At 36.1% G+C, this 27,790-nt stretch overlaps 1 protein-coding gene across 7 annotated transcripts in view; it reads left to right on the top strand.

Moving 5' to 3' along the window:
- Positions 1-27,790, top strand: part of PARP8 (poly(ADP-ribose) polymerase family member 8) — a 270,423-nt gene that overhangs the window by 176,664 nt on the left and 65,969 nt on the right. For all 7 annotated transcript variants that reach the window (XR_003549476.1, XM_027772068.1, XM_027772069.1 and 4 more), the window contains exons 5-10: positions 8,783-8,872; positions 9,714-9,784; positions 12,183-12,260; positions 14,288-14,382; positions 23,360-23,420; positions 23,846-23,936. Coding sequence is in view for 6 of the 7 variants with exons in the window: in XM_027772068.1 (XP_027627869.1) it covers positions 8,783-8,872; positions 9,714-9,784; positions 12,183-12,260; positions 14,288-14,382; positions 23,360-23,420; positions 23,846-23,936 (486 nt within the window). In the remaining variant the exon portion in view is untranslated. The remainder of the gene's footprint in view (positions 1-8,782; positions 8,873-9,713; positions 9,785-12,182; positions 12,261-14,287; positions 14,383-23,359; positions 23,421-23,845; positions 23,937-27,790) is intronic.

Here is a 27,790-nt window from a genome sequence, read left to right as displayed (position 1 = left end):
ATAGTATGTTTTTGATCCTGAATGTTTTCTACGATAAGTATATTAGGAAAATAATCCCATTACTTATTGCGAATATTATAATTATTGTGCTTCTTAATCTAAGGCAGCTCGTAGAGATATGACCCATGAGAAGTAGAGGCCTTTGAATCAAACTGACAGAAATTACAGCACAAATCAAAGCCCAATTTGAAAGCACGAAGTGAATTATTCTGTAGCGCCAGATACATGGCAAAAATCTCTTACAGTAAACCAAATGCACCTAATGTTTAGCACCCCCTTGTGGCCAAGAGGTATTATGCGTTTCTTTTCTTTTTTCTTTTTTTTTTTTTTTTTTTTTTATAATGGAAGCCCCAGTGAAAAACTAATATAGTACAAGAATGAAAAAGGGAGATTAATGCATGCTGATTAGAATACTGGGGCTGAATTTTGAATTGGCTGATGCAACCAGTACACCAAGAAAAACAGTACAGCATACAATGTACCAGGTATTTCCACATACGTAATTACATTCAATTTTGTGTTCAATCTGTATGAGAGGCAGAAAAGGGTTTGATCATGGCATTCGCACATGAATGCCAAAGTGCAGAGAGTGGTTAAGTATTAATATTTCCCAAGAGCATGTACTTTGGTGATAAAGCCAAGTTTATAATTCATTCTAATTTCTGTTGCTTCAAAATGAAAATTAATATGATAATATTTCCCCATTATTAAATTTTAATGCATGTTTATTTGTACAAGAGCTGTTAGTTAATATGCTTGACTTTTCAGATAGGCAGTATTTTACAAAACTTACATGTTTGTTATTTCTCTCCAGTATTCAGGCTGTATTCTCTTCCTCTGGCTCTGGCTAGAACTTCTGGAATAATTTTTCACAATAGATATGAGAGTTGGCAGCTTTGTGCCTTTTCTCAAATTTAGTGAACATAGTTCCAATTGCTTTCAGAAAAGATAGTATTATTCCTTTATTCATTTACCAAACTTTTTTTTTTTTTTTTAAAGAATGAATATTACATTTCCATTAGGGCCAGCCAGTGGCATGGTGGTTAAAGCAGAAGGATCCCAAATGGCCAACCAAGCACGTGGTTCAAGTGTTGGACCCTGTGGTTTGACAAATGCACTGAGTGTATGTGTATGTGTGCCTAAAATCCCAAAAGGAGAAATGGAGGAGAAGGGCTTATGACATGATCATTAATCCCAAAAAGTGCTTTCTCATTTCTCTCTCTCTCTCTCTCTCCCTCTCTCTCTCTCCCTCTCTCTCTCCCCCCACCCTCTTTCCAGCAAGCACTTCTAGCAAAATTTAAATATAAAACATTTTAAAATCAGATTCTTGTTTGGCATGTATTGCGATAGTGTATATACTTTTGTATCATATATACTTTCTCCTTTCAACAATAAGGTGACAAGTTATTTTAGTAGATATCTTAATATCGGTCTATAAGAATGATGTGTATTTCAGTATGAAAGCCTTCAAGAAGCTAAAGAAATTAAACTATTCTTTGAACATTTGATAGAACTTGCAAGCAAAGCTGTCTCAGTCTGCTGTCTATTTAGGGATGGTTCTGGGGCAACGGTCATATTTTTCTGCTGTGACTATTAAGCTGTTCTGTTTTTCAGTTTCTTAGTCATTTTTTAACATGTGTTTTTCTTGAAAGCCACTATGTTAGTGATTTGACCAAATTTTTTTAGCAAAAAACATTTTATAGTATTTGGTCTGTAATTATAAAAATCTTCTGTGTTTCAGCAGTTATTTCTCCATTCTCATTTCTATTATTTGCATTCGTTCTTGTCTTTTTCTGCCTTTCGTTTGTCTTACACAAAGCTTGCCTATTTTTAAAATTATTTCAAACAGTTCTCTTTAATGTATTTAATTTCTAAAATGCACTTATCTTGATAGTATCTTCATTATTTTTCAAGATGTTCCTTAGGTTTGTGTTTTTCTACTTCTCCTAAATTATTTGGTTCAATGAGTTGTTTATTGTCTTAAGTTTGAAAATACGATTTTTCTTTTTTCTGGGAGAGATTTTCGCTATAGGGCGTGTGCGCTCGCCAGACAGACAGAGAGAGACATTAGAGACAGAAAGTGAGAAATCATCTCCCAGGGGGGATGGTCATGCCGCAATCCCTTCTCTTCCATTCTCCTCTCGGGATCTTGGGCACGCACGCACACGTGCCCGGCGTGAGTTTTAAGCCACCGGGTCCAGGACGTGAACCGCGGTCGACTACATGGGAGTCCAGTGACATAGCCATTACGCAAACTGCTGGTTCCCAAAAATACTATTTTTCTTTGTCCTGTGGAAATGCATCAGCAAGTATCCTCCAAAGTCAGGATTATGTTACTCTAGCTTATGTCTTAGTAATGGATTTGTGATTTTGTAATTTGAATCCACTAATTAACCTGTGCTATCTGTTGAAACTCATTTTCATAGTTTATTTGTATGAAAATGAACATTTAAGGAGTCTATACTGAATGAGGCATACGTAATAACATGCATGTAAATGAAATCCTGAATGATAAGGTTGGCTTTTGAAATAAAAGGAGAAAATAGAGCATCCTTCTGGGTTACTTGTACTTTTTTGTAGATTTTTGTATTGAAAACTTTTAAGGTAATGAAAGAAGAGGTGTGTATATTACAAGTTACAGCTTGGCTCTGTGTAGTCAAACAGCAGAATTCTTTAATTCTCATCTGATCCCACCTTTATTAAAAGGATCCCCTACTGATGGAAGTGAATTCCCTCATTTCTTTTACATTCCTCACTAGAATTTAGAGGAATGAGGAGGCAATTTCTGGATCCCCCAGTATCTCTGAGTCCAAAGAGTCTTACCTTAATGTGAGATACTTGAGATTGTATATAGCTTCATAAATAAACCACTTAAGCAAGAATTAGAATTCTGCACAGTCTCTATCAAATTATAGTTTCTAAAACAGAATTGCTTTTATACTTAATACATTTATATTTTATTAAATACTATAATTTTATTTATTTAGTTAGTTTTTACTATAGGATGTTTACACTTAACAGAGATATAGAGAGTGAGAAATCATCCCCCAGGGGAATGGCCACATGGCAATCCCTGCTCCTACAGTTTCTTCTTGGAATTTTAGACTTGCCTGAACGTGTGCCCAGCCATAATTTTCAAGCCACTGGGTCCAGAATTCGAACTGCACAGCTTATGTGGGATCCAGTGCCTTAACTGTCATGGCACCTGCTAGCCCCAAGATTTTATAATTTTTTTTAAGAGGTTTTTGCCTTAAGGAGTGTGCACTTGCCAAAGAGACAGAGACAGTGAGAGGGAAAGTGAGAAATCATCTCTCGGGGGGGGGTTGGCCATGCCACAGTCCCTTCATCTTCATTTTCTTCTTAGGATCTTGGACATGCACACACATGTGCTGGACATGAGTTTTAAGTCTCTGGGTCTGGGACTCAAACCTCAGTTGACTACATGGAAGTCCAGTAACATAACCATTATGCCATCTGCTGGTCCCAGATACAATTTTTGAGTGACAATTTTTTCATCTTTAAAGACATATCGTATGGTTACAGAACATTGATTTTTTTGATTCAGACAGATTCAGGCTTTACCACTTACTAGCTGTGCAATTAATTACTTAAGGACTTTGAGCAAATTACTTATCTGAGCCTTGGTTTTCAGTTTTTAAAAAATAGGGATAATACCTGACTGGCTTGAGGGAGGATATGAAATTATATTTAAAAAATCAGGGAAAATATCCAGAATAGAATACAAAATTTATAATTAAATTTATAATTATTGTTTTTATTACATAGTAATAAGGATTGGAATGACTTAAATAAGATTTCATTTGAGATAGAATAACCATAGTTTAAGACATGCTTTTCTCTGGCTCTCTGCTCCTCTCTCCCCAGCTGTCCATGAAGTGCTCATGTACTTGCAGAGGCTGGTAGGGAAGTGAGGAAGACTATTCCTGTTACTAGTAGCTTCAGCAAGATCTGTAGATCTACTACAAATATACACAGTAAACAACCCAACTGTCCCCAGAGGTTTGGGGGTGGGGGGAGCAAATTGGCAGCTCTATAGTCAAGTGAGAGAATTCCAGTGAAGGAATCCGAGTGAAAACATTCTGTCAATGACTCATTCTGTTACCTTAAATGCATTCCTTATCCTTTTTTCACATCTTACTTTCTCACCTCTAAATGAAGATGGTGTTATTATTTATTACAGATGTCAAAATAGTTTGAGCAAGATTTGGAACTAATTATTTAAACAACAGCAAAAGAAAACACAGAACAGATTCATATAACTGGGACAGTCTTCAAAAATTACCAGCAAATCTCACTTTCTTAGCTAAGAAGACCGTGGCTTTGGTTAAAAAGGTCAGCTAGCTGTTGAGCTAGTTGGTAGTGGTGTCTAGATTTTTTTTTTTTAATTTTCAAATATTTAATTATCAAACAAAGATCGGGTATATTCAAAGTATACAGTGTGGTGATCTGATATGTGTAATGGTTACTACAATTAAATTTACTAATACGTCCATTACACCCATGGCGTACGCTAGATCCCCAGAACTTGTTCATCTCATAAATGTAAGTTTCTACCCTTTGAACAACATCTTCCCATTTCCCTCGGCCCCAAACCCTAACCACCCCTGTTCTACTCTCTGCTCCTACGAGTTCAACTGTAGTTCCTGTCTTTCTGTGCCCCATTTGTTGCCTTAACATAATGTCCTCTAGGTTCATCAATATTGTCACGTACATGAGGAATCCCTTCTTTTTAATGGCTGAGTAGTGTATATACCCACATTTTGGCTATTGGAAATCATGGTACAGTGGCCATGGGGGTATGCATGTCTCTTCGTGATGCTGATTTTATTTCCTTGGGGTATATACCCAGAAGTGAGGCTGCTAAAATGGATAATTTAGAAAAAATAGATCAGTTCCTAAAAACATACAGCCTGTCTAGACTGGATCATGAAGAAATAAAATAATCTGAACAGATCAATAAACAAGTGAGGGAATCTAATCAGTAATCAAAAACCTCCCAAAAAGAAAATCCCAGCATCATAATGCTTTATGAGTGAATTCTCATAAAAACTTGAAGCAGTATCTAGATTTGACTTTCTTTAGTCGCCTGCATTTCTGATCATAATGTGTGTGTGCCTCTGTGATCTGAAATAACCTGTTACACCATACAATGTAATAAATAATGTCATGAAACCTGAGAACATTTCGATCTGGGGTAAAGTAATCCAAAGCCGGAAATTAAAAGTGTTCTAATGCCTAAATAGTAATGAAAATACAAACTGGTAGAATAGCTCCTAGAAAAATGTCATGTTTGAAGACTTAATCCTGTCTTTCAGCAGGTTGTAACATGTATTTGCCAAATTGTATTCTCTTGAATGAAATCTTATTGCATCTTAGTGTCAGTACTTTATATAAGCTATTTTGATAGAAAATCTTATTAATTGGGACCAGCGGTTAGCGTAGTGGCTATGTCACTGGACTCCCATGTAATTGACCGCGGTTTGAGTCCTGGACCCGGTGGCTTAAAATCACGCTGGGCACATGTGCGTGTGTGTCCAAGATCCCGCGAGGAGAATGGAGGAGAAGGGATTGCGGTGTGGCCACCCCCCTGGGAGGGTGGTTTTTCGCTTTCTGTCTCTCTGTCTTTCTGGCAAGTGCATGTGCCCTACAGCAAAAACCTCTAAAAAAAAAAAAAAAAAAAGAAAAAAGAAAGAAAATCTTATTAATTTAATTATTTGCATCCCTGTTTTCTTAAATGTGATGCCCTCACTTACTAACCTCTTGATGCTTTAGTAAAATCTCACCGTTCTGCAACACTGTGGAATAGCACAATTCTTTCTCCTTTATGGATGTTTCTGGCTCTCCCTTCTAGACAATGTTCAGATTTTGCTTCTATTGCTCTAATATTCCCTTTTAATACTCTTTTTCTCCTTATATTACTCTCCATGGAATCCATTGTGCCCAGGGAGAAATACAGATAATTAGGTCAGTTAAGTAGAAATAATTTCAAATCAGTAAGACCAAGGACTTAAGAAATTTAAATATCTGACTAATGGAGTTTTTGATACTTACCTGAAAGCATGAGATTACTGACAGAACGGATTATAGATAAGTGATCAAGGTCTCAACTAATATGCTGAGACAATAGTTAAATAAATTAGTAGTATATAGCTATATAGTATTTATAGCTAAAAAAAATCAGTATTAAATCTGTTTTGGATACCCCGTCTCCCTTGATAAATATGAAAGTCTCACAACTTCCCTGATGGTATTTGAAAAATAAATAAGACCCCCCAAAGCACAATCGATAATCCCTAAAATAGACAAGTGGAATTATATCAGACTAAGAAGTTTCTGCATGGCAAAAGACATAGTAATTAGTGTGAATCAATAGCCCTCAGAATGGGAAAATATTTTTGTAAATTATGCATCAGATAAGAGACTGATAACCAGAATACACAAGGAACTCAAGCAGCTGTTTGGGAAAAAGATGATCAACCCTATTACAAGATGGGAGAAGGAGTTGATAAAAACACTCTCTAAAGATGACATACGAGTAGCCAAAAGGCATATGAAAAAATGCTCAACATCCCTCATCGTAAGGGAAATGCAGATCAAAACACAATGAGGTACCACCTAGCCCCAGTCAGAATGTCTAAGATTAAAAAAAAACACAAAAAATGGTAAGTGTTGGTGGGGGTGTGGTGAAAGGGGAACTCTTTTACACTGCTGGTGGGAATGTAAATTGGTCCAGCCACTGTGGAGAACAATTTTGAGATTCCTCAAAAATCTACAAGTAGATCTACCGTATGATCCAGAATCCCACTCCTTGGTATCTACCCAAAAGACAGAAGAGTTCTTCACTGGAAAAGTGCTTGCACATCAATGTTTATTGCAGCACTATTCACTATTGCTAAGACATGGAACCAACCCAAATGCCCCTGTATGGATGAATGGATTGAAAAACTGTGGCACATATATTCTATGGAACACTATTCAGCCATAAAAAACAGCAAAACCCTGGCTTTTGACAGAAAGTGGAAGAATATGGAAGATTTACTGCTGAGTGAAGCAAGCCAGGCTATGAAGGAGAGACATTGTATGTCCCCACTTAATATATACAGAGTGCCTGCACTCTACAATCGAAACTGACTAAAAGATATACAAACACAAGAGATGGGTGTGAATGCCAGATGTGGTGTGTGTGGAGGAGTGGGACCTAGGGAAGGTCATTTGGAGGAGGGATACAGAGGCAGAGCATTGACGGGACAGGGAGGTGTGGTGTTATCTGTGGAAGATATTTTGATTAACTGGACTGGGGAGAAATGTTCACATATTGAAATATTCACTTTGTAAGCTAAACAATGTGATTGAATGTATATAAAAAATAAATCTTAAATTAAAAAAAAAACTAAATGAAGCAAAATCTGTGTTTAACACTGATCAAAATAATGAGGCAAACTTATTTTGTTTCATATTTAATTCACAAACACCCCTTCTTACTTCCCTAAATAACTATTGAAATCAACTCTATTGAGAATCCTTTACAGCTAATCTGTATATACACACCATTATCATTTACCCATTACTCAAGATCTAAAAATAGTGTGGATGTTTCTTTGGAAATAAAGTAATGACTTAGATCTATCAATTAAAAATCACATTCTCACTATACTGACACAATATTATGAGAACTTGGGTGAGAGAGATCTTTTCACATGTAACATCCTTCAGTCATTTGAACAGTAATTTCCTTTAACAGAAATTGATCTATATTTCTGTTATTTGTTGCTCATATTTTATACAATTTAGTGGGTCACTGATGGATGCATCGTAGGGTCATTAGTAATGATTGGTGAAGTAGTTGTTAAATAGCTCACAGATGCCCTGAAATCCCCAAAGAGCAAAGTACAATAAATATCTGGGTGTTATATTACCCAAAGCTTGAAGATCTTTATGTACCAGAGGAAAAATGCTTAACTTACAAAAATACTATTTTTTCCCCCAGAGGAAACAAATAGTGAATAAGAAGTTTAATGTTCTACACCTCAACTTGTATGTACAGTAGAAGTAAATGACATTAATTTGAGGCAGAATGGTAATTGTGAGATGTTATATCAGTTTAAGTATACAGGACTGGGAGGTGGCCTGGTACATAAAGGTGCTGGATTCCCACGTGGCTGACCGTGGTTTGGGTCGTGGACCTGATGGCTTGCTTTCCCTTGCTCTCTCTGTTTCTGTCTGGTCAAATCGAAAAATAATAAGAATGACAAATGGAATTAAATAAATAATGAAAAAGAAATAAGTATATATTAAAGCAATATGAAGGGCATGGTTTACTAAAAAATCTTGAGCTCAAATGTTTGAATGTCCTGGTACCAAATTTTCTTTATTGCTCTAGGTGCTTTTCTTTTGTTTTTGCCCTGCACTCACTAACCCTGCTTTCTGTAGCAGATGTTGATATTGAGAAGGACCCCGTGCATTGAATTGGGGCAACCAGCTGTATACAAATGATTTGTTGCCATATAGGGTAGAAGAGAAGTATTTGGAGAGTCTCTATTCGAAGGCTGAATTTCTCTAGGAGACACAGATATCTTTAAAGAAGCCATTTACAAATAAATCTTTAATTTGCTTCATGCTTTTTTTAAAAATTCAATCACATCGGTAGGGTGTGCTTTGCAAGAGTCGGAACTAAAGTAATGTGGTTATAAATTTAACTATATTTTATAAAGGTTATTTTTGTCCAAGTTACTATCTCTTTAATGATCCATATTTTTTGCAGATAATACATATGTGTCAAGTTCAGAAAATGATGAAGATGTACTAGTTACCACAGAGCCAATTCCAGTAATTTTTCATAGACTAGCAACAGGTAATAGTACATTTAAAAATTTAATTTGTGTAATTCTAAGTTAATTTTATTAATTTTTAAGGCATTTGCTGTTGTTTCTTTTAACTAGTATAACTGATTTTTATCTTTAGCCTCTATAAGTTTGGTTACCCATACAAATTTTCTACCTAAAATTAGTTTGATTTTCAGAAATTTTTAAGTGCATAAGTTAATCATACCTAGAAGAATGTGTTTTAAATTCATGAAGTTAAGGGAACCAGCAGTTAGCGTAATGGCTATGTTGCTGGACTCCCACATAGTCGACCGCGGTTCGCGTCCCGGACCCGGTGGCTTAAAACTCACTCCGGGCGCGTGTGCGTGCGTGCCCAAGATCCCGAGAAGAGAATGGAGGAGAAGGGATTGCGGCGTGACCATCCCCCCTGGGGGGTGATTTCTCGCTTTCTGTATGTCTCTCTCTGTCTGTCTGGCAAGCGCACGTGCCCTATAGCGAAAATCTCTCAAAAAAAAATTCATGAAGTTAACATTGTTTTTGTGAAAACATTTCCTTGCATAGTGGCATTATTTTAAAAACCGAGTATTTCAAAACACTCTTAGAGCAATGAAGATGCTGTGTGATGTATTAGGAGAGTGAAGGAATCTGTATATTGGTATTTTAGTTTGATCACATTTTTATGCACAGTGAAAACAATCAGAATTGCTCGCATATATTGTAACTACCCAACATGACATAATTCCAAAATATTGCTTAATTTTTTGCAAAGAGAATTACCCAAGGGATGTTTTTAGATCCAAACTCATGAGTACCTGATAAATAGCCCATTGATACGTAAAATAACTTTTTTAAATTATAACTTTCTTTCAGAATTACGAAAAACAAATGATATTAATTGTTGTTTATCCATAAAATCCAAATTACAAAAGGAAAATGGAGAGGTATGTAAGTTATATTTTTTATTTTTTAAAAAATAGTGTTAAATATATTTTAAATCTACCAGATATTTGTAGTTAGGTATGTAATTTTTTTTTTTTTGAAAATAATGTTAAATATACTTTAAGTCTACCAGATATTTAAATACATTTTAAATTTACCAGATAAATGTACCAATGTAGTACATTGTTGTTATTTAGATTAAAAATGCATATGGTGTGGCCAGAAGGTGGTGTAGGCACTTGACTCCCACATAGTGGACCACAGTTTGAGTTCCAGATGCAGTGACTTGAAAATCATGCCAGGTACATGTGCATGTGTGTCCAAAATCCCAACAGCAGAATGGAGGTTCTGCAGAGTGGCCATTTCTCTTGGGGAGTGATTTCCTATGTTCCCTCTCTTTGTCACTCTATCTCTCGCTGGCAAGTGTATGTACCTTATGGCAAACATTAAAAAAAAAAAAAATTACCAATGTTAAATAAAACTTAGGCTCATGGTTTAAGGACCTTTTTATGTGGTAAAGTGAGTGTCCAAACATTATTTTGAGAAGGCTCTCTTTAAAATAGTAGAAAAAGAATGTGTAATTTAAATCTAAATAAAATGCATACAAAGCTTAACTTATTCTGTAGTTCTTTCATCACATAACGGAGTTGAGTAAGGAACACTTATGTATGTTAGAGTAATATACATGTGTGTCCATAGTTTTGATGGGACCTTTACAGTTTTCTTGGTAAAGAATGATTTCTTTACCAAAGTAGCACAGGGGCTGGGTATAGTGTTACTATCTTATTATTGGCCAGTGTTTAAAAAACAAAAACAAGACTGATCCCTTCCCCCACTTTTAAAGAATTTACTTGAATCTATAAATAAACACCAGTTCATTAAACAAATGAGTACTATGGAACTAGCAATTATTTGCTTTCAAAACTGTGTACACGAAACAACCTCCCTTCCTATGAGTGTTGTGCATTATTTGTTCGTTCGTTGTTTGTCTACATTGAACAATGCTATTTGTAGAACCCAAAACTGTTAGTATTTTATAAAACTCCGATTCCCTTTTCTGTTTTAAAAACACTTTGTTAGAGGGTGTGTGTACTCGCTGGAGAGAGCTGGAGGTTGCAGGGGGTGGGGGGGCTGGTAAAAGGGAAGTGAAAAATCACCTCCCATGGGGCATGGTCACTTCTTTTCCATTTCTTCATCCTGTCAGAATTTGGAGCACACATAAACACATACCTGGTGTGTATCTTAAACTGCCAGATCTGAGACACAAACCCTGCAGCCCTGTGGAATCCAACCACCTTAACCACTAGGCTATGGGCTGACCTCCCAAATTCTCTTTTCTAGGTTTTTGTTTTTTCTTAAGAATTTGAAATTTAGGGGTGATTATGAAACATTAAATAAATGAATTCCAGTGTCCCAAAGAGGTTACTTTTTTCCTGACTATATGTCAACAGGGTTAGTGACAAAAATAGCACCATGAATTTTCATTGTTTGTGCTTCAGGCACATGACAGTTGGATGCAGTTAATTAAAAACTCAAACCTCAAGTTAAAGCATAAGAAATTAAATACCCTTTTGAAATCTGACTTCTAAAACAATTCTGTCTTACCCAGAGTTCTTTTCATAATGTAATTTGTGTTTATTTTTGTAATCTGACTTTTATATTATTGCATTTAAACTTTCTCTTTTTATCATGATATTGTTTAGAGTTGGCAGACGACTTGAGAATGGTTTGGGATAAATAAGGCTGAGAAACTTTTTAATAAGAATTGAATTAGCATGAGCTTGCCACATGTTTTCTGTTTTTTATTTTTATTTTTATTTTGCCAAGGGGCATGTGCACTCAACGGACAGAAACAGAAAGAAAGAGAGAGAGAGAAAAAGAAAGTACTCTTATGTGGGAAATGATCATGCCACCATCTCTTTTCCTCCATTTCTCTCTCTTGAGATTTTGGGTGTGCACACACACATGCCTGGCATGTTTCTCCAGCTGCCTGGTCCAGTACTGGAACCATGTAGTTAGCCATGTGGGATCTAGCTGCCTTCACCACCACCACATCATGGACTGGCCCAGAGCTTGCCAAATGTTTTATCAGAACAAAACCAAAGGTGTAGCTGGTCATACATACATTTTTCATATCCATCAAATTTTAAATTGTGCAACTCACTTAAGAACAGTGAAAAAAAATTTTTAAACGGTATGTTTTAAAAAGTACTGAATGCTCCTCTACATCTGTTGGTCTCTTACTACCTTTTGTTTGGAGATTGTACTATATCAGGAATTTTTACATATGGAATCCATGTCCTATGCATAAGACCTGGCTTTTATGATCAATTACTACTTAATTTCAAAAGAAGGGAAACTAGTTTGATGACTAAGATGATCTTACTTTATTATTTTAAGGAGTCAAGACAGAATAGTACAGTGGAAGAAGATTCTGAAGGTGATAACGATTCTGAAGAATTTTATTATGGAGGACAGGTAAGTACACCTGGCCTTCCAGATATCCACTCTCAGAATTTGAATAACCACACACGTCTTAGTGGAAGTCTGTGCCTGACTGTGAAGAGACATAAGTATTTCTCAGGGTTTCGGAACTAACTAGAAAATTTATATAACTTACCTGTTTTTCATTTTTTACATGCTTTCTGAAATTAAAGTTACTTTTACAGATGTTTTTACTATAATCATTCATTGATACCACAGTTGTCTTAATTCATTACAGACATCTTCAGATAGCATTTTATTATGCGTTTGACTTTTACATTTGTTAGGCATATTGTTCTAACTCAGTATTTTGAAATCATGACTCTTTGAACAGAAGGTCAGATTGTTAGTTTTAAATAGAAGATATTTAACATTTATAAAATTTGAAGGGCCCTAATAATCGAGTATCATAATTTATTATTTGTATTTATTGTCATTGTATTTATTATGTTGGAAAATTGTTATGAAGAAGTGTTAAATATATGAAAGTAGCCTAGCCATATATAAAAAAGATAAACTCATCACATGATTCCAGAATAACATTATTATTATTATTTGGAAAGGTTTTTGCTATAGGACATGTGCACTCGCCAGAAAGACAGAGGGAGACAGAAAGTGAGAAATCCCCCCCCCCCCCAGGGGATGGCCGTGCCGCATTCCCTTCTCCTTCATTTTCCTCTCAGGATCTTGGGCACGTACACACACACATGCCTGGCGTGAGTTTAAGCCACTGGGTTCAGAGTTGAACCACGGTCAACTGCATGTGAGTCCATCAACATAGCCATTGCACCAACTGCTGGTCCCTAGGATAGCATCATAATGACCAATTGATCTTTTTCTTCAAAGTTAGAGGTGCTTACATTTGCATAGACAAAAAGGATAAAGAAAGAGAAAGAAAGAAAGAAAGAAAGAAAGAAAGAAAGAAAGAAAGAAAGAAAGAAAGAAAGAAAAGAAAGAAAGAAAAAAAGGAAGGAAGGAAGAAAGAAAAAGGAAGGAAGGAAGGAAGGAAGGAAGGAAGAAAAGAAGGAAGGGGAAGGAAGGAAGGAAGGAAGGAAGGAAGGAAGGAAGGAAGGAAGGAAGGAAGGAAGGAAGGAAGGAAGAGGAGAAGAGAATGTGCCTTCCAACAGGGCTGGTCATGCTTCAATCCATTTTCCTCCAATACTCCATCTCGTCAGGATTCTGGGCACACATGCATACACACCTAGAGTGTTTTTCAAGACATTGGATTCAGGACTTGAGCTCTGGTTGGCCATGTGAGATCTGGCTTTCTCTGACAGCCCTTTAACCACTGCACTGTAGGACTGGCCCTGAGCAATTGATGTGGGTTATGGCTATGTAACTTGGTGTTCTTTTTGTATAAACCTCTTGATCTAATGTGCTTTATAATCTGGATGCTGTATAAGGAATATAAGCTTTAAAGAGGGACATTAAAGCCAGAGTTGTTGTTGTTATGTAAAGTAATGCAAGTAATTTTTTTCATTCAGAATAGGAAAATCGGCAATTTACCAATCAAACATAAGCAAAGCAGTAGAGATATAGATGTAATGAAACCAGGATTCTTCTGTTCAGGAATCACTTTCCATCAGTGGGATAGTTTTCCTAATGAAATGGTTCCTTAGCCAACATAACACTTTAACATTATGCAAAATAATTCTTTCAGCTTAATTTTATTTTTACAGCTAATTCTTACAGAGAGGAAGTAAACGCTTTTCTTCAGTCTTGATGTTGAGTCTAGAAGTTTTTCAGATTATCTGCCAGACACTTACTTCACTCCTTTTTAACATTTGCATTTTCTTTGTATCAAAATAGTCTAATTTTAACTTGTAAACATAATGAATAATTCTAGCCATATGTGAACCAAAGAACTTTAGTGAATATATGAGTGAAGTATCTCTACTTTATATGAAACTGATAATGTCCATGACAGGATGCACAGGGTGACCTGTCCAAAAGATTGTTTGTGTTTTGGATCTTGATTCTCTTCTCTCCTAAGTCACTTCTAAATCACCCCTTCTCATCAGGTGAATTATGATGGGGAACTGCACAAGCACCCACAGCTGGAAGCTGATTTGTCAGCAGTGAGAGAGATATATGGGCCACATGCAGTTTCTCTCAGGTAACTAATACGTTTGGTAAATGAAAATGAAAATTATTTGGTAAGTCATTGGAATTTCCTATTGAAGTAATTTAAAGAAATATGGAGGCTTAATTGTATTTGAAAGTGTTTGTGAGAGATTACATTGTGTTTCTACCCATCTAAAACAGCATTGTAATACCTATATTTTTTGTACATGTGGTTTAAAATTATATTAATTGTATTAGAGAAATTATTTTACAGGGTTAAATGGAAGAAATACCGATCTTAAGAATTGTTGGTACCAGCAGTTGGCATAATGGCTACATTGCTGGACTTCCATGTAGTCGACCACAGTTCCAGTCCTGCACCCAGTGGCTTAAACTCATGCCAGGTGCTGGTGCGTGTGTGTGCTTGCCCAAGATTCTGAGAGGAGAATGGAGGAAAAGGGATTGCGGTGTGGCCATCCCCCCTGGGGGGTGATTTCTCACTTTCTGTCTCTCTGTCTTCCTCTGTCTTTCTGGCAAGTGCACACTCCCTATAGCAAAAACCTCTCAAAAAAAAAAAAAAAAAAGAATTGTCATAATTCTCACAATAGATTTGGCCAGCCTGGCCCATTGCTCTTATCACAAATCAAGGCCACATGTTTGTGAACCATAAAAGTAAATAATGTGGGACCAGCAGATGGCATAATGGTTACATTGCTGGACTCCCACATAGCCGACCGCAGTTTGATCCCAAATCCAGAGGCTTGAAACTCACGAATGGGCATGTGTACATGCATGCCAAAAATCCTGAGAGCAGAATGAAGTAGAAAGGGTTGTGGCATGGCCATCTCTCCTGGAGGGGTTCAGTTCTCACCTTCTGTTTCTCTGTCTCTCAGGTGAGCACATGAGCCCTATAGCAAAAATTCCTCAAAAAAAAAAAAAAAAAAAGGAAATAATGCATAGCCATCTGTATCCAGATCCAGATCATACTGTACCTTGATCCCTAAATTAAAAAAAAGAAATTTGCTTAGGGTTTGTTTGAATGGCAATGGTATTTTGTAGTTATCCAATGTATTATTTAGTGATAAATTTCCAGATCAACTTTTACTACTTTTATTTATTTAAGAGATTTTCTCATTCTTATTAGCCTTTTTTTTCTCTCTTTAATATAGGAAAAAGCCTTCCCTGCCACCAGACTAGCTTCCAAAAGTCAGCTCTGGCTATTTCGAATTCTTGTCTTTTGCTTGGAGCGTAGTCTGTTTCCATGACATTCTAGATCCCCTCACAGCTGAGCCCAGCTCTAGCCCCTTACCCACTAAACCATGCAGACACACCATATCCCCTGTTAATTTGGGGCATTTGCACAAGCAGTTCTCTGTCAGGCATGCTTCCCTTCAGATCCCATTGCTGTCTCTGTTCAAGCCCAGTCCATGAGTCAGCTGGTCTCAGACCCTTCGTTGCATCTCCAGGGCAGATGAGTAACTCTGCCCTATGGATCTCACCACAATTGACTTTTACTTCATTTGAGTCTTACGTCCTTTAAGTTTTCGTTTTCTTCTCTAACTCCAGAATAGATTTTGTGAATACCTGGGCAATGCTGTTTTCCTGTTTGTTTTATTTTATTTTGCTTTGATTTTTAATCCTTCCTCTATTCTAGTTCTTAGTATAGCACAGGGTATACATGAACTCTGAATTGGTGAAGTTCTCAAATGTTTTCAGGATAACATCTGTGAAAAAAGGTGTTCACAGTATCTGCATCTCTTCAATGGATATACTCATGTTTTAAGAGGGCAGATAAATACTTTTAATTAAGAAGTACAGCCCAGTTATAATTTATAACTGCTAAATGTTTCATTTTGAACCACAGAAACAGAAGCTCATTATCCCACAGCCTAAATAAGTTGGGGCTGTATACCTAGACCCTCTTTCCAACTCTTGGAGATATATTAGGCTGCAGTTGAGTGAGTGATGAGATTATATTTGGAAAAGAAAAACTTTGCAATTAGCTGCATAATTTCAAAGTTGATCTCAGATTAGGTAATCAGAATACTTAAGTGTTATAGAATGAACATATAAAAAAGACAATAGGAGCTATCAATAAATAGTTTAAAACAGTGACTTATTTTTAAACAGTAATCAAACTTTCTTGGAAACTTAAAGCTTTTCATTGTAACCGTAATATTTTAACTCCTACCACCACTAAAAAAGAAATCTGTGGTATATAATTAACAATCATAATACAATACAGAAATTCAAAATCTTTTCATTCCAAATACATATTTTTATTCAAATAGCAGTTGCTTTTATAGTTAAAGATGTTCCTACAGCATATTTCCATGTCTAGGCTCTAATCATATTAGCATGTATATATGTCATTATTTTTGTTTATTTTCCAGGCACTTATTAACCACCTATAATGAACCACCTAGTATTTCTGTTGTTATTGAAAGCATTTATAATTATTAACTATTAAAATTAGATAAATGTTTGGAATTCTAGTCAAATGAAATACTTGAAGTCATAAATGGTTTGGATACTTTTCTTTTGCCTAATTTGGATCCATTTTAAGGCTTAATGAATGCAAGCCATGTTCTTACCTGTTATAGATTTTCTGTAGCTACGGAAGATACTTAAGAGGCTTCATGATATAAAGGTGAATCACAATAGACTAGTTTGATTAACAATAAATAAGAATGAAGGCCAGCCCCATAGTCTAGCAGTTAAAGGAACTGAATCCCAGAGGGCCAACTTCATGGTTCAAATCCCAGTTCCAGAAGCTTGAAAAACATGCCTTTCACATGTGTGTGAGTACCCCAAATCTGACAGGATGGAGAAACGAAAGAGAGGGGATTGCGGCGTGATCACACCCCATCAGGGGTGCTCTCTCCTTGTCATTCTGTCTTTCTCTGGCAGGTGCACATGCACCCTGGCAACTAAAAAAGAAAAAAGAAATATGAGGGATTAATTGAATGAATTGGCTGTATGGTCCCAAATACTGAGACTTGGACACATGGGGAAAGTGGTAGTTAGGCATAAGGTCTTGGAATCATCTTCCTTGCAAAGTTCTGAGTCTGTTGAAAACAGACTGTTCTAATTAGCTGTTCTTTTACTTAATTGAGGCTTATAAGAACTTAATGGACTTTGAAGAGCAACAGTACCTCAATATGCACAATATGCTATCTGGTTTCATTTTTTTTTTTTTTAATGCCACATCTAATGAGGAAGACAGCTAACCACATCTAAGTTCTCTTATTAGAGATGTAAATAACTGAGATTGCCTAGATTGAGATTGAAAGAGGATATTAAAAAATAACTAATGATAGATTTGTTATATAAATAAGTAATGACAGCTCTGCCTGGCCATGTCATTCAAAGGCAGCACACCGGCTTGTTGACCCTTCATGTAAATAAATATTGACGACAGTACTGTTCTAGTCTCTTGTGTAGGAAGTGAGTTAAGTCAGTGGGGAACAAGAACCATATAATCAGTCTGAGTGTGTCTTGTCTTGAGTCATGCAACAAAAAGCAACATAATGTTTTTCATTGTAAACATACTCCCATAGTTATGTATTTATAAAAATAATACTGACCAGTGTCATCTGTCAATAACAAGAGATTGGTATTTTCAGAAAGGCAGAGAAGTGCAGGTAAGATAGTTCTCAATTAGGAAAGACGTGATTCTGATAACTTCCTTATGAAATTTAAAACTTCCTTCCCATTTAATATACCCTTTGCTTTATGACCATGCCATCTTTCATTTTGAAAATCGAAGCTATGTGAGTAATCTAACCTTTTTGTTGTGACTAATGCCTCACAGAGACCTGGAAGCTTCAAGATTGTAACTGTTTTGGATTTCTATCACTTTTTGTCAGCAGAGAAGTGTAATAGGGCCTTTTCAAGGTGATGCTTGGAGGTCGGAGCACTCTTGAGGATTTGGGGTGGTTTGAGGAAGCCCTACCACTGTACTCATATCCACCAAGCATATATCTCCTACAGAAAGGAAAATAAATGAAAGTGAAAAAAACTACACGAATTGGGATGGATCACTTAAATTTTTCTGAATCTCTGAATTTCAATTTGGAGTAGTCAATAGGGCTGCTTACAGATCTTCTGATTCACCTGGTCTAGACATTTGGTAGGATTACATTTGCCTGTCTCTCCTACTGTTAGATGTGGACATACGAGTAGTTTTTGGCCAAAGAAATGAGAGGTTAAGTGCTAGTGGTAGTTTCTATGGCTCCCTGGACTCTGTCGTCCTGGGCTCCTGGATGTCTTAGTGATGACAGTAGCTGCTCACCCTCTACCAGATTCCCAGTTCCATACCGACCATGTAGTGTGAGCGAGAATAAATCCTTTTTAGTGTTAAGTGTCCACAATTTTGAGGATATTTGTTAGCCCAACATTACTTATCCTACATTAATACACGTCACTCATCAAAGAAGAGACTGGATTGGGGATTTGTAATATCCTTTCCAGCATATTGTGTCTCTGAGGTGAGCAACGAAACAGTATAACATGGGAAATCCGGAAAATGATGACAGGAAGCATATTGGGGGGGGTGGGGAGGAGGAGGACAGAACTTTCTAAAAACACTGGAGTGTAATTTAGAGATACTCTTCAGATACTCAGGACTAGACACTTACCTCTGTTCCTAAAGCCTGCACTTTCTTCCAGCAAAACCAAGGACTTTTATTTTATTTTTTTAAAGAGGTTTTTGCCATACGGTGTGTTCTTTCCAGAGAGAGAGAGAGAGACAGACAGAGACAGCGAGAGGGAAAGTGAGAAATTGCCACCACCCCCACCACCCCGAGGGGATGGTCACATAGCAATCTCATCTTCTCCATTCTCCTCCTGGGATCTTGGGCATGCACACATACACACCTGGCGTGATTTTCAGGCCATCAAGTCTGGAACTTGAACCTTGGTCAGCCATCTAGAAGTCCAGCAAGTAACTGCTATGCCATCTGCTGGCCACAAAACCAAGAATTTTTGAACTGACTGCAGAGTTGTAGCAACTGTTTACACTGTACTTCTTGTGCACTCTTATTTTATATAGACTTCCTTTCTCATCTGTACCTGATTTTTAAATTCTTTTCAGCCCTGTTGTCTTTAGAGAAATTTATAGCTACCTCTGAGACATTCTTGCTTTAATCTGCCAAGATTTTTTCCTGACTACTGAGTTTGCATATTTCTTGGCCCATTCACAAAAATCTCTCCCACACTGGGCAAAAAACACACATTGAGTAGGCATGCAGAGACAGACGTGCAAGCTGTTGAGTTTTAGATGTCACAGGAAACTGTGTATTTCTTTTCAAAATATCTTTCTTTTCAATATCAAACTGTCCGGTTGTTGCAAGGAGAAATAATTTAATAATATTAGAGATTAACTTTCAAGAACCTGTGATAGAGATCTATGTATGTGTGTGTGTGTGTGTGTGTGTGTGTGTGTGTGTATAATTTCCTTGTTAACCAGGAAAAGCTAGAAATCTACAGTGTATTTTTATAACCAGATTAATCACTACAGATTTTGATCAGGTGGCACTATAAACCACGACAACAATATAATGAATAAATTAATGAAGTTTTACAAAGAAAGGAAAACCAACATAGATGGCCCAACATTTAGTCTATCCTATCTGAGTGTCTCATTAATGAGCATATTGTCTTGATTAGTTCCCTTACAATCAGGAGAATGACTTGACAAGAATTCTAACAGAATGGCCAAAAAAAAGTACACATTGACTGAAAAAAAAATTAGTACATATATGCTTGAATAAAGTAGGTTCCCAGTAAATATTCAAAGCCAAAGTACCAGATGTCAAGATGTGTAGATTCAGAAGCTCACTGGGAATTGGAAGTATCACTAGATACAAGGAAAGAACATTTGTGGAGTAGCTCTTTTCAGACCTTCAGTTCCAGAGTGAAACTACTGCATCAGATCACTTCTGCGTTGTTTCTCTCATCTTAAAAAATATTCAAATTCAATTTGATATGATCTTTACACAGTGAATAAATATAGGCAGTACACGAAATTATTTTGAGTTCTTATAAACCCGGTAGTGCATTCGGGACACAATCAGATATCTAGCTTCACAATTCAAATTGCACTCATATTTCAAGCATTTGACTTGATTGTGCATTTGCTATTCCTGAGATCCTGGTCTGCTGAAAGTTATTCAGATATAGAAGCAATCCTGATGACTGGGTCGCTGCATCTGGACAAACTGTAATCATGCTTTGTAATCTCTCAGCGGGAAATGAAATTACTGGCATTATGTAAAAAGGGCATCACAACGGAAATGGGTTTGCATATACAACGTTGTCATTTGTGAATTCTTTGAACTGTGGCATAAAAACAACACAAAAAAGTGTAACTATTTACAGATCTACGCCTGCAAAATCCAGTTAATTGCAAACCTGTAGGGCCTTTGTTTTCTTAAGATCTTGTATCATGCTCTGGTATGGTGAAGATAGGCAATTGTAACCCTTTATTTCTTTCCTTTTTTTTTTTTAAAGAAATTGATAGTGTTAAAAATTGAAATACAACTTTTAACCTAAAAAACTGTTGAAGAAATCATAGACAAATACCTTACAATCACATATTAGTTTTAAAAGCCAGTATATTATTCTGATCATAATCTCAAGGGTAAATTCTATTGAAGTAGTCTAGAAAACTATCTGTGGGACAAACAGTTGTGGATACGTCTTCTTCATTTTTATTATCTCTGATTGCTTTCTCTCAGCCGGGAAACATACCAAAGTTTTGTGATCATAAATAAATTCAAACAAATTTGTTTTCCCCAGCGAAATTGGGAAGTGTGGAAAGAAAATAAAAATCCTGGTAATGAGGAGGGAATGAAAAGTGGTCACTGTGATAACATGGCTGAAATAATTACAAAGTGTTATAGTCTTTTAAAAGAGTAATTAAATACAATGTATCAGGAATCCCAAATACCAGTCATACTGTTTATTTAATCCAGTAATCCTAGAAATTATTCTGTGACAAGTACACAGAGATTTATCTAGAGGACTGTTTATCAGTATTTACAGTGTAAAAAAAATCAAAAGCATCATTTACAAATGAATATAGGAATATTATCCACTTCTGAGGGCTGCGATGAGATCAGTCACTATCATTTGACCTGGTTTCCAACACAAAGTGATAGTTTCTTTAATATTGAACCGATTTAGTGCTTGCATAAGTAACTAGAATACTTGTGTTCAAGTCCCAACTGAGCTTCAGAGTGATGAAGTTACTTTATTACTCTGGGCCACAGTTTATGTATAAAGTAGAGATAGCTGTAATCAGTGTTTTGTGAGTGCTAAATGATCACATGTATGTAAAAAGCTTAGAAAAATTTCTAGCATAATTGCTCAGTAAATATTGGCCATTAATGTAAAATTATTCAATTATTTCTGTTTGTATATGTGCGTGTGTGTGTGTGTGTGTCTGTGTATGTATGTTTAGATTTTTGACACAATATGTGCTTGTCAGAGAGAGACAGAAAGAGGGAAAGTCAGAAATCACCCACATGGGGCTATGGCTATGCTGCAATTCCTTCTCTCAGAATTTTTGGGCATGCATGTAAACACTCCCAACGTGTTTTTTCGAGTCCTGGACTCAAACCATGGAGTAACCATCAGCTGACCATATTTCTGTGGCTTTATCCCTTACTATGTATAGCATTTATAACTTCCAAATTTTATAAGATATCAAAAATGCACATTTAGGGAACCAGCAGTTAGCGTAATGGCTATGTCGCTGGACTCCCACGTAGTTGACTGCAGTTCGCGACCCAGACCCGAAGGCTTAAAAAACTCACGCCAGGCGGGTGTGCGTGCGTGCCCAGGATCCCGAGAGGAGAATGGAGGAAGAAGGAATTGCGGCGTGACTATCCCCTCTGGGGGGGTGATTTCTCGCTTTCTGTCTCTATGTCTCTCTCTGTCTGTCTGGTGAGTGCACCAGCCCTATAGCGAAAACCTCTCAAAAAAAAAAAAAAAGAATTAAAAAAATGCACATTTATATACATGTATATAGAGGATATTAAAAATGTTTTGTTTATATTCTTTCATTAACTTGAAAATATACTGGTTGTGACCTTTTGTACTGTGCTATATAGAAGTTGGGCTTCATAATGCCTTCATATGGGACATAGTATAGTTATTGTTTATTTTTTTATGGTTTGTTTTTGAGAGAAGTTTTTGCTATAGGGTGCGTGTGCTTGCCAGAAAGACAGAGAGAGTTAGAGAGACAGAAGACGAGAAATCACCCCTGAGAAGGGATGGCCATGTCGCAGTCCCTTCTCTTCCATTCTCCTCTCGGGGTCTTGAGCGCACACACACACACACACACACACACACACACACACACACACAAGCTCAGCATGAGTTTAAGCCACCAGGTCCGGGACTCGAACCGTGATCGACTACATGGGATTCCAAGCGACGTAGCCATTATGCCAACTGCTGGTCCCAGTATAGTTACTTGTTTTAATTTTGATATTTTTTTTACAGATTTTTAGAGCTACCTATTAAAACATAGTAACATTTAAGTGGCAGAGCATGATGATCCATTTTAGCATCACTGATGTCTAACTTAGAAGGAAATCGTGGGTACTTTACTGTGCGTCCCCCACATACATCTCTTATGTCAGAAGCTCCTTTCTTAACCTGAGAAGCAGCTCTTGATCCTCAGCAAATAATAAACAGAGTGGTCACCCGAGAAGATCAATTTGCAGCAGAGAACTGTTTGAAAACAGGGGATGTTTGAAACTATGAGCCAAGTAACTGTAGAAGTGTTGTATGCATTTGCATGTATATAAAAATAGAGCAATGTCTGCATGGTATAAATAGGTCATAGAAAATGACAGCCCCATTAGATTGGGTAAGTTCATTCATGTCCATAGTCAGCACTGAACCCTCTATGAAAATCAGGGATGAGAATTAGTGATTGAACTTTTAATTAAAATAATCTAGCACACGTTAACTTTTAAGGGAAAATGAAAAAAATTCATATTAATCTTTGCTTTCAGGGAATATGGAGCCATTGATGATGTAGATATTGATCTGCATATCGATGTTAGCTTTCTTGATGTAAGTATCACTTTATGTAAGGTGACTGGTATATTTAAAGTACATTCATTTGTATTCTAGGAAGAAGTTTAATTTTTAGTTGTCTTATGATGCTATTAGTTGCATATTGACTTCAAGTGATTTATGTATAAATATTAGCACTGGTCGAATAAGCAGAAATTATAAATATATATTTTTTACCTTTGTTCTTTTAATGTATTCTGAAATGTATGGACTCTTACTATGGTATCTCATTATATCTAAGTATTCAGGTTTATTTTTTCATATAGAGGAGGCAAAAAGATAATTTTGGCTTTTATATTATAGTGGGTTTTGGAGTAATTGAGCCCTCATGATTCATGGGTTTCTATAACATAAGTTTTGTCATGTTTTCTTTTCTTAACTCTGGTAGATGATTAACTCACCTTTTAAATATATTTGGACAGGAAGAGATCGCTGTGGCTTGGGAAGTAATTCGAACAGAACCTATAATTGTACGACTACACTGTTCACTTACACAGTATTTAAATGGCCCAGGTTAGTTTCATTTCTGCTCATCATTTTGAATATTAATTAGCTGTGCACCATGCCTTAAGCAAAATGAATGTTAATTTGCATTTGTTAATTCTGAGCATAAGTGCTAAATATCTTGATAATGATATTTAAATAAGCCCGCGTCCTGAGAAGGATGCTTTATTGCCAATATAACTTATGGAAACAGAAGCCTATAATGTTTAATTGGGTAGATTTTTAAAGAAATTGAGAAGTTTCTGTGAAACAAACTGTAAAACCTCGGAGTGCTTTGCATGGAGTAGAAACTCAGTAAATATATTTTGAATTGATCTTAAGTTTAATTATTTCTCTTTCTGATTTTTGAATTTAATTTTAATATTTAGATATTATTCCTTTGATAACTGGTGAATTTAGCATAACTGTAACATATTTCTGTTTTTAAAAAGTAAAGATCATAATATTTTTGTTGTCTGAATCTTTAAAGGATGATGTTACTGTATTTTAACTCAGCTATTTCCAACAAAGGGACTTATTTTACACATTTTGCTTAAATTTACAGGGTTAGATTGGTTAAAATTTTACTGCCTACTAACACACACACACACACACACACACACACACACACACACCTTGTATTGACTCATACTGTTCCAGTTATATACTTTTACATAACAAACCACCCAAAAACTTAATGGCTTAAAACTTAGCTCTCACTGTTCTTTGGGCTCAATGGGGCAGTTCTTGCCAACAGGCTTCCATGACTTTACAGTCAGATGATAGGTGGGGCTGTTGTCATTTATTGGCCTCATTAGGTTGGATAACCAAGGTGCTGGAATTTCAGTTGGCCCACAGTTGCTCAGGTGTCATTTTGGCACTCAACTCTGACTACAAACTAGAGTGCATATGTTCTTTGTGCAGTTTGGGCTTCTTGTACTGTGGTGACTGGGGTCAAAGCAAGTGTTCCTACAGACAAGCTGTTGAAAAAGGCACCATGAGTCATGCATTAGATTCTATTCATCAGAGCAGTCTAGGAGCCTACCCAGAATCAAGGAACAGGACATAGCACCTCTGGAAGTTGTGGCCATCTTTAATGTGCCCTATATGTTACTATGGTGTCTGCCCTTTTTTCTTCAGGGATATGAAAAAATATACATATAATCTTAGTTTTCACGTAAGAAATATGCTTGCCCTTTCCCATTTATGAAATACAGAGAAATCTTCCATTGTGGAAATTAGTTACTTGTTTTCTCTTGTAATTCTTTTCTAATTACTGTTTGCTCCTATTAAAACATTCTATTTAAAAGTAAATGATAAGCTCCATGTAAAAACATATACTGTCATTAAATGCTAGACATTGAAAAATAGATATTACTTTATTCTGATTATTTCAAATATATAGAAATGTAATGAAGAATGAAAGTAATTACTCATCATCCCTATATACTAAGAAAACTGTAAATATTTTGGTATTTCTATTTTCTATGCTTTTTGGTTTATTTCATAAAGTTGATGTTGAATTGTATAAGAAGCTATACACCTTAACGTTATGTCTTGAGACTATCAAGTCATTAAGTGATCTATAATGTAATGATTTTTGTAATATCTGCACAATATTCCCGTCTATCAGTGTATGTGTCTTTTTGCCTTTTCCCAACATAGTTGGACATGTTGTTACTGACCAATTAAGTCCCGCTGCTTCTTGTGGTCAGGGAAGCACGAGGCAGAGGCTGGATAAGGAATTTATTTCTGTAACCGGTTACAAGGAGACAGCAAATACCATCAAACTGTCTAAAAAAAACTCAACATGTTCTCAGTATTTATGGGTATAAGATATAAGCACATGCAAGTTACTCCTCACCACAATCAATCACAGTCAGTCTCTTTCCCCTGAGTAGTTCTCCTGAGTCTTGTTTTACTTGAATACCTGTTCTTAGTTTTTCATCTGACCAGTCCTCAAACAGTCCTCCCCGGTGACTCAACACTTGGTCAGATTATTCTCATTAGAAATCTTTCTTAATTTCAGAATGGCTGTAGTCCTGCTAAACCTTATACTGACCTGCTTCAAAATGGATTTTTTTTTCTCACTTTAGTAATTTGAATTGTGTCCATTGAGTTTATTCTGATTGAAAGAAAGAAAATTTTCTTCTGGTTAAAGAAAAAGAAGCCTTTCATGACTTTTTTTTTTTTTTTTTTTTTTTTTTTTAAGATTCAGGGTTAGGAATGAAATTGAGTCAGTTAATCTCTACTCACTCAAACTCTATCTCATTGAGATGATAATACAGCATGCTTTTACGTAATTTTACCATTAATACTTACTTCATATAATCTTGAATTTTAGGCAGACATTTCCCTTCCCAATATCTTTTCAATGAGTTTTTAAAATATTTTCATGGTTTTACAGATATTTTAATAATGATCTTAATTCATATTTATATAAATTTATTGTTCACTTCTTCACTATCACAACTTACCCATACTTTGTTTTCATCTATATTGTTTGATTTACATATTTAATTATTTTTAAGTCAAGGAAAGCTAAGGGTTATGCTTTATTTTATATCCAAGAATGACTTTTTGTTTTGTTAGTGAAATAACTTTTACCAAGTAAAATTTGTGCCCAAAGAGGCAAAAATGCTTTAGAAATGTCTGATAATTCATGTCCGACATGTTTTAATTTAGTCATTTGTAAGAAATCTATTTTGGTATATTAGTATACTTTTTGAACTATTTTTTTCTTCTCCTTGAGACTCTCTTTTATATATTTATTTCTCCATGGTATACGTAGGTCTTAATTGAAAATTTCAAGAAAGTTTTCATGTAATTATTTATTTGACCTTCTTTCCCTGTCAGTCCCAATATATGTATTGGGTTGTCAGAAAGGTTTATGACACATTTTTGCATAGAAAGACATGGAGAAATTACTTCATGATTTTTTCCAACAACCCAGTAGATTGGCTCTAACTCTTTTGTCCTTTATGTTGTTTATCATTTTGCTCATCCTTTCACCCTTCACATCTGAATACTTTATGTATTTTTTCCAATCTATTTTCTACTCCATTAAGTTAATTTTTTTCATGATTCAGTCTTTAATTTAATGTTCCCATTGTATTTTTAACTTGGCTACATTCTTTACTGACTATTATTTCCTCTTTATCATCAATGACTTTCATTTTATTTAATCAGTATAATTTATTTATTTACTTATTTTGAAGAGGGTTTTTTTTGCTATAGGGTGCGTGCACTCGCCAGACAGAGACAGAGAGACAGAAAGCGAGAAATCACCCCCCAGGGGGGATGGCCACACTGCAATCCCTTTTCCTCCATTCTCCTCTTGGGATCTTGGGCATGTACACACACGCACCCCGCGTGAGGTTTAAGCCACTGGGTCCGGGACGTGAACCGCGGTTGACTACGTGGGAGTCCAGCGACATAGCCATTACACTAACTGCTGGTCCCTTAATCAGTATAATTTAGAATTGCGTTGTGGACATGAATCAGTAATTGTCCAAGATTTATCATTTTATTTCTGTAGATGGAATTTTGTTTTCCTTAGGATTCTACTTGAGCAGGAGTTGAAACATACTTCTTTCAAAAATTAGTGTGATTTGTGTAAAATTAATTTCATTAAGAAGAGGAAAGAAAGAGTATTCTACAGTTAACTGCACTTAAGATTCAGCAGTTCTGAGATCTTACATCTGGGGCTGGGGTGTCGGCTGTGCACACTGTTCCCCTCAGACTACATTTTATCAGCTCTGTGATCCCACCCTCAACCCTTCGCACACTTTGCTGATAATAGCCCACTCTTGGGACTTCGAATAAATTGTCCTCAGACAAGTGAGTTTTCTTCTTTCCTGGGGAGAATAGGTAAGTACTTGGGA

The sequence above is a fragment of the Tupaia chinensis genome, unplaced genomic scaffold, assembly GCF_000334495.1.
Source record: "Tupaia chinensis unplaced genomic scaffold, TupChi_1.0 Scaffold000251_1, whole genome shotgun sequence".
Lineage (NCBI taxonomy): Eukaryota > Metazoa > Chordata > Mammalia > Scandentia > Tupaiidae > Tupaia > Tupaia belangeri.
This window is presented reverse-complemented; position numbering and strand designations above follow the sequence as displayed.